General features: G+C 64.6%; 1 protein-coding gene across 1 annotated transcript; it reads left to right on the top strand.

Moving 5' to 3' along the window:
- The first annotated feature begins 6 nt into the window (after nt 1–6).
- On the top strand, nt 7–7,201 carry LOC101635809 (SH3 domain-binding protein 1). Its single transcript, XM_012720687.1, has 14 exons — nt 7–130; nt 1,281–1,323; nt 1,552–1,656; nt 2,591–2,667; nt 2,964–3,075; nt 3,171–3,247; nt 3,656–3,800; nt 4,149–4,217; nt 4,346–4,436; nt 4,826–4,971; nt 5,679–5,790; nt 6,053–6,134; nt 6,214–6,294; nt 7,061–7,201. The coding sequence occupies exons 1-14, from the start codon at nt 72–74 to the stop codon at nt 7,179–7,181; spliced, it is 1,320 nt and encodes a 439-aa protein (XP_012576141.1). The 5' UTR covers nt 7–71; the 3' UTR covers nt 7,182–7,201.
- Nucleotides 7,202–7,233: the final 32 nt, after the last annotated feature.

Genomic DNA, 7,233 nt, shown 5'->3' with positions numbered 1-7,233 from the left:
GCAGGCTGGGCCGGGGGCTGCCCGCGGCCTCGACCCCCGCCGCGACCCTGCAGCCCGCAGCCAGCCCCAAGATGATGAAGAGGCAGCTGCATCGCATGCGGCAGCTGGCCCAGACGGGCAGCCTGGGACGGTGAGTGCCGGCCCGCTCCCCTCCAGCCCCACGCCACCCGGGGGTCCCGCGGGGAGGTGGAGAAGCGGCCGAGGCCGGGGACAGCCGGACGCCACTCTCTTGCTGACCGCTCTTGCTTTCGCCCGACTGCCACCCCCACCTCCCAGCCAGAGCTGGAGGGGCAGAACTGGCCTTTGGGGAAGGGGCACCCTCGAGGCCCATTGGAGCGGCTGTGCTGGGGGGGACTGAAATGCGCTGTGGGTCTTCTATGAGCTCCTGAGTGGACAGTCCTCTCTTGCCTCACTTGTCCCCTCCGGACATTGGGCAGCCCGTCTTCTCTAGTAGCTGGGGGTGGGGGAGGGTAACCTGGGCCCTCGACTATGAGGGGCGGGGAGGAGACCGGGTTCAAGGAATGGGAGGAGGGGCCTGCCTCTGGGCGGCCCACCCCACCCCCACCGGAGGCCTCTTGCTTCTCTGTCTTGCTTCTGCTTTTCCAAGACTCAGGTGGAAACGACCCCAGGGCTCGGTCCCACCCCCAGCGCCCAAGCTGGGGCTGCGGGAGGCTGGAGTGTGGGGTGCTCAGAGGGCCTGTTACACTCTTCTCCCCGGCACTGGGGCGCTTCCCATTTTCTGGGCCCAGAGGAGGGGCCTGCAAGTCCAGAGACAAGTTCTGGTCCTCTCACACTGGCGCCGATGCCTGGGGAGCCTGGGCTTGTCAGTCCACCATGCTCTGGGCCTCAGGGTCCCGTGAAGGGCCCCAGGGCCTGCCCACCCTCCAGCCCAGAGGCCTGGGTGACTGACAGCCCAGGAGTCCGAGCTCATGCACTTCCCGTTCTTGGAACCAGCCCAGCCTCTGCTCCCCGGGGCCAGCAGAGGGGCCAGCAGAAGCGCCGGTGCCCCCTCCGTGTCCCCTGGAGCGGCTCCCCAGCCCCCCTGTTCCCTGCCTCTCAGGACACAGCCCTGGGTGGAGGAGGAAAAGCCTTGTATCCTATTCCCACCCCATGGAATGTGCCCTGACAAGGATGAGGCAGGCGGGCCACCCAGGGCGGGCCTCTGGGAGGGGCACGAAGCAGCTTAGGTCCAGGTACCCTGCTGGGGGGCCAGGGGCAACAGGGGCTTTCCTCACCTGGGCCCACTGAGTAAAAGCTTCCTACCTCCCCCTCCCCCGCAGCACCCCGGAGACTGCGGAGTTCCTGGGTGAGGACCTGCAGCAGGTACGTGCCTGGGCCAGCCGCGGGTGGCGGGGCAGGCCTGTGCAGGCTGGCAACTGGGGCCCGGGCGGGGACGCTACTTGGGGGCCGGAGTTGAGTCATCACCCAAGCTGTCAGGCCTTGGGTCCCCCAAGGAGGAAGACAAAGGTGGTCCCTGCCCCAGAGGAAGCAGGGCAGCGGGGTGGGGCTTGGGGCGATGGCCATAATCCAGCGGCCGGTGGCCCCCTCCAGGTGGAGCAGCGGCTGGAGCCCGCCAAGCGAGCCGCCCACAACGTCCACAAACGACTGCAGGCCTGTCTGCAGGGCCAGAGCGGGGCAGACCTGGACAAGCGGGTGGTGAGTGGGGCCCCCGGGAGGAGGGCCCCGGGCAGGACTCCTCTGTGCGGTGACAGAAAGACATCGGGGTTGGGGTTTCCCCGCCAGTTTGAGTCTCTGGCGCAAGGAAATGGAAAATACTCTGTCCTCAGGCACTCAGGCACCCCCTCCTGCCTCTCCTACCCGCCCCCTTCCTGACCCTGTCCCGCTCTGTACCAACCCCTGAGCCGAAGCCTGACCTCTGACAGCGTCTGGCTCTCTCTGCCCAGTCAGCACTCAGCACTGGGCTGGCACTCTCAGTGGGTCAGTCCTCGAGGGCTTCCTGAAGGAAGTGGCATTTAGGCTGGATTGTGAGTGCTACTCTGTGCTGTAAACTAACAACCAGCATGAATGGGCTGGTAAGGTCAGTCTGTTGCTAAGAACAGCCGGGCATTGCCTCACTGAGTGCTGGCAACCCCAGGCGAGGCACGCTGGCCGCGGAGTGACTGGAGGCTCCAGTAAGTCACTCGCTCCACCCCGTACCAGCTGAGAGAAATCTGAAATTTGAACCACGTCCCCGATCAAAGCTGGTGCTCTCCGTAATGCTTGGTGGTGACCGGTTTTGCACTGTGGCCAGAGCACTGTGGGGAGTGGGGGTAATGGGCCCCATGGGCTGCAGTTCTGCAGAGGCCCAGGGCAGGGCCAGAGCCCGCTCCCAGGACAAATCCTCCTCCATTCTCCCCCAGCCACAGGGCCTTGGGCGCGCATCTTGGCTTCTGGTCTTAGTCTCCCAGTCTGCGATAGGATTTGGCTTCTGGGAGGAAGCTCGCACTCCTACCTGCACTCCTACCTGCAAATGGCCATCCTGGGTTCCCTTCCCCCCAGTCCACACCTGTGGCTCTCCCCCAGGAACCGCCAGGTGGAGGGAGGCCCGGGGGGGACACCTCACCTACTGCCGCCCCATTCCTCCCTGCAGAAGAAGCTTCCCCTCATGGCTCTGTCCACCACCATGGCTGAGAGCTTCAAGGAGCTGGACCCTGAGTCTAGCCTGGGGTGAGCACAACAGCCCCCCCTGACCTGGAGATGCTGGGGAGGGGTCTGAGTTGGGAGGGGTTCCAGAGCAGGAAGGGCACCCACAGTGGGAGAATGACCAGGCTGGGCACAATATCTGGGCCCTGGACAGTGTCCAGGTCAGTGAGGGCAGCCCCACCTGGGTGTTCCGCTCAGTGAAGATGAAGGAGAGACAGAAGGGCCAGGAGGTGATGGGCGGGAGGAGCCCCCATCGGTGTTTCCCTCTGGGAGTGGGGGGCTCTGGACGCTGGGCTCACCCCTGAGAGCTGTGTCCACAGGAAGGCCTTGGAGATGAGCTGTGCCATTGAGAACCAGCTGGCCCGCATCCTGGCCGAGTTTGAGATGACCTTGGAGAGGGATGTTCTGCAGCCACTCAACAGGCTGAGTGAGGTAACCTAAGCCCCCGCCCCAGCTTCCCCAGCCACCCCAGCCACGAATTCCCGCCTCCTCCAGCACGCTGAACCCCTCCCTGCGTCCGCCCCCAGGAGGAGCTGCCTGCCATCCTCAAGCACAAGAAAAGCCTGCAGAAGCTGGTGTCTGACTGGAATGCGCTCAAGAGCAGGTGAGAGCCTAGGCTGTGGGTGGGGTCAGTGCCTAGGTCAGAGATGGCCACAGCTTCAAGACCCTTCCCACCCCGCAGGGCCCTACAGAGCGCCCGGGTCCCGTGTGTGCCCTGGACACGTGTCTGGTCTTTAGGAACATACGTGGTGATGGTGTCTGTGCGACCCCAGAGTTAGGGACAGCCACGGCCATCGCCTGTCCTCAGGCAGGAGAGTGAGCCCAGGCTTCACGCGGCGAGCCCACCACCAGGGGGCACCGCAGAGCAGGCGTGGGCCCGGCCAGCTGAGGCCCCAGGGCTGGTCCAGCTGTGGACGGGGAATCCAGAAACCCTGGAATCCTGTGTGGCCAGCACAGGGAGGGGCACTCGGCCACTGGGCTAGCGACCTCCTCACTTGGGGATTGTCCCCAGGCTCGCTCAGGCAGCGAAGAACTCAGGCGGTAGTCAGGGCCTGGGAGGTGGCCCCGGCGGTCACGGCCACGCCACCACGGCCAACAAGGTGGAGACGCTGAAGGAAGAGGAGGAGGAGCTGAAGCGGAAGGTGGAGCAGTGCAAGGTAAGGGGCGCCCGGGTGCTGGGGTCGCCGGTTTCCCCGTTTCACGGAGCTGGGGGAGGTGACGCCCGAGTCCGTAGCGCTAGGAAGCGGGGCCCGAGTCCGGGGCCAAGGCCTGTGTGCTGGGCCGTTGCCGTGAGTCTGTCTTCGCCAGACGCGGCTTCTGGGCAGAGGCTGGGTCTGTACCCCTCGGGACACAGCAACTGTCGGAGCCCCTCAGGAGTCCGGGGGTTCCTGTGGGCTGGGCCCAAAGCAGACCTTGGCAGAGGCAGAATTGCTGGCTGGAGCCTTCCAGACACTTTGGGCAAGTCACCAGCTCTCCAAGCCTCCGCTTCCCTGTCTGTCCCCAAGGACGAGTACCTGGCCGACCTGTACCATTTTGCCACCAAGGAAGACACATACGCCAACTACTTCATCCACGTGAGTCCGCTCGGAACTCGGGGTGGGGAGACGCCAGGGCAGGGGCCTACTGAGACCCCCGGGGGTCTGCTCTTGCGGACCCCGGGGAGGCTCAGCTTCCCTCACCACCTTGGGGGGCGTCCCCACAGTTCATGGAGATTCAGGCTGATTTCCATCGCAAGTCTCTGAGCTCACTGGACACGGCCCTGGCTGAACTGAGGGAGAACCACAGCCAAGCAGGTGGGGACACTGGGGCAGCCCACACCCTGCAAGGCCTGTTAAGCTCACTCCATCCCGACGGGCACTGGGGAGCCAGGGTTGAGCTCTGAGCAGGGCGAGCTGGGAGACCTGTGCAGAGGAGATGGCTCTGTCTCCCCGTGGAGGGTGGGGTGTCGGTGTCAGGGCCGGAGCCCAGAGCCTGGCAGGAGGGAGGGGAGGCTGGCCTGGACTGGGGTGGGACAGTGGAAGTGGCAGAGGTAAGCTGCCTCAGGGTGGGCAGGGTGAGAGGTGGGGCTCTTGACCAGTGTCCCCCGGAGGGCATCTCGGTCCGGGGGCTGCCCCCTGTCTGCCCTGGCCTGGCTGCCCGGGGTGGGGGTGCCCTGGGCCTCTGATCTGTCTCGTCCCTGCAGACCCCTCCCCCTCGATGACGGCCGCCCCCTTCTTCAGGGTGTACGGGGTGTCTCTGGGAAGGCATCTGCAGGAGCTGGGCCGGGACATCGCCCTGCCCATAGAGGCCTGCGTCACCATGCTGCTGTCCGAGGGCATGAAAGAAGAGGTGGGACCCCGGGGCAGGTGGGAAGGAGATGGGGACCCGTTCTCTGTCCCTGCCCCCACGAACTGGTGTCCTGATGATCCCCCCACTCCCAACGTTAAAGCCCCGTTCCCAGGGGCAGGCCTGGCCTGGTGCTGAATTGACACCACCTCCCACTTAATGATGCTCCTCTGGGCATCCGGGCTCCACTTAATTATTCCAATAACCCTGGGGGGGCCCTCTCTGCCTCCACTTTATAAGGGGGAGGCGGAGGTCGGGGAAAATGTGCCCCATAGCACAGGAAACCAGGGTCTCTGGGGACACAGGCAGCCAGCGCTGCCCTGGCCACCCTAGGGCGCAGGGTCCCTGTTGGGTCAGGGTGGACCCCTGGAAGTTGGGACATTCGAGAAGACAGACAGGCGGTCTAGCCTGCTGCCCATGCTCCCTCCCGCTGCTAGCCAGACGCCTGTCTCCCCAGACCTTTCCTGGCCCCCCAGACGTCCCACCTAGCCCTGAATTCTACACCTGGACAGTTGAGGGCATCCTCAACACTGTGCTGTCCACTCGCCCTGCAGACCCCTGGGGACACTGAGGCCCAGCAAGGGCAGCCGCCGATTGCAGACCATAAGTGTCCAGGGCCGGCCTCCACCAGCCTGCCCCGCCCGACCCCCAAGCGCCCAGGGCCAGCGTCCGCGGCCCGCCTGACCCCTGCCTGCTGCCTCCCCCTGCAGGGCCTCTTCCGTCTGGCCGCTGGGGCCTCTGTGCTGAGGCGCCTGAAGCAGACGATGGCCCTTGACCCCCGCAGCCTGCAGGAGTTCTGCTCCGACCCCCACGCCGTGGCAGGTGCTTGCCCCCACGCCCCTTCCCTGCCTTCAACGACCCCGTGAAAGTTTGGTTTGAGACCTGCAGAGACAGGGGTGCTGAAATGGGGTTATGGTGAACCCCCGCAATGTCTGAACGCGTTTCTGGGGATCAATCACTAGCCTTCGTCACTGAAGGGCCTGTGGCCCGAAGATGGAGGCAGTTCACATGCACAAGGCTTGAGCTGGGTTCGGGGTGGAGATTACCGCTGAGGGGACGCTGTTGACCCTCCCCCCCACTTCAGGTGCTCTCAAGTCCTATCTGCGGGAGCTGCCAGAGCCTCTGATGACCTTTGACCTCTATGACGACTGGATGAGGGCAGCCAGGTGAGGATGAGCGTGGGTGCTGGCAGCAGGAGCCCGCAGGTGTGCGCTGGGCGTGCTGACCAGTCTCCCCCCGCCGCAGTCTCAAGGAGCCGGAGCCCCGGCTGGAGGCCCTCCAAGAGGTGTGCAGCCGCCTGCCCCCCGAGAACTTCAACAACCTCAGGTGAGCCCCCATGCCTACCTTCGAGGCCCTCAGAGCAGGGCCCATCTGAGACCCAGGGCTGCACTGGAGCCTCTCAGTTCTGAGCAACATGTCCGGAAAGACGACTGTGACGTACGGATCGTATTTTTTTATTTTGTTAAATGCGTTTTTTATTTCTCGGATGTTATTTATTTATTTTTGCATAGAGGAAGTGGGGTACAGGCCAGGGGTGCAGGGGGTGAGAGGATTCGCCAGAGACAGAGTGGGGAGTAGAAGAGGCAGACTGACTGAAACACACGGCTGAGGGGAACAGGGGGAGACCGGAGAGGTCTGTGGGCACCTCCCTGGCCGGGGAGCGAGCTCAGGCCGCCGCAGTGGGCCATTGCCACTGCGGTGAGAGGGCTGACAGGTAGCCCCTAGGCCACCAGGGGGGCCCAAGATCATATTTTTGCAGTAGACCTTGAACTAAACATCCCTGGAGCCGTGGGGGCATCCCGGCTTCAAATCCCAGCCCTGCCGCCGTGTGGCCGGGGAGGCCAGTTGGTGCCTCAGCGCCTCTTCTAGAAGAGCCAGACCGTGACCATCCTTGCCACACTGGGTGGTTGGGAAGTCTGCTCAGCACAGGAAGCACCTCAGTCAGGAAGCACCTGACGCAGCGGTGGTCAGTGGTCAGTGGTCAGCTAAATTAGCTGGCGGTGTCGGCCACCCCTTGGAAGTCCTGAGCGAGGGCAGTACAGTCTCCGGGCAGAGCCCGGCCCTGGCCCAGGCCCGCCTCCCACCTCCCCAGGTACCTGATGAAGTTCCTGGCACGGCTGGCCGAGGAGCAGGAGGTGAACAAGATGACGCCCAGCAACATCGCCATCGTCCTGGGGCCCAACCTTCTGTGGCCCCCTGAGAAAGAAGGGTGAGGGGCTGTGGGGTGCAGGAAGGTGGCTCCCCCATCTGCCTTCTGCCGATGTC

This window comes from Condylura cristata, unplaced genomic scaffold, assembly GCF_000260355.1.
Source record: "Condylura cristata isolate star-nosed mole 26May11 unplaced genomic scaffold, ConCri1.0 scaffold00004, whole genome shotgun sequence".
Classification (NCBI taxonomy): Eukaryota; Metazoa; Chordata; class Mammalia; order Eulipotyphla; family Talpidae; genus Condylura; species Condylura cristata.
This window is presented reverse-complemented; position numbering and strand designations above follow the sequence as displayed.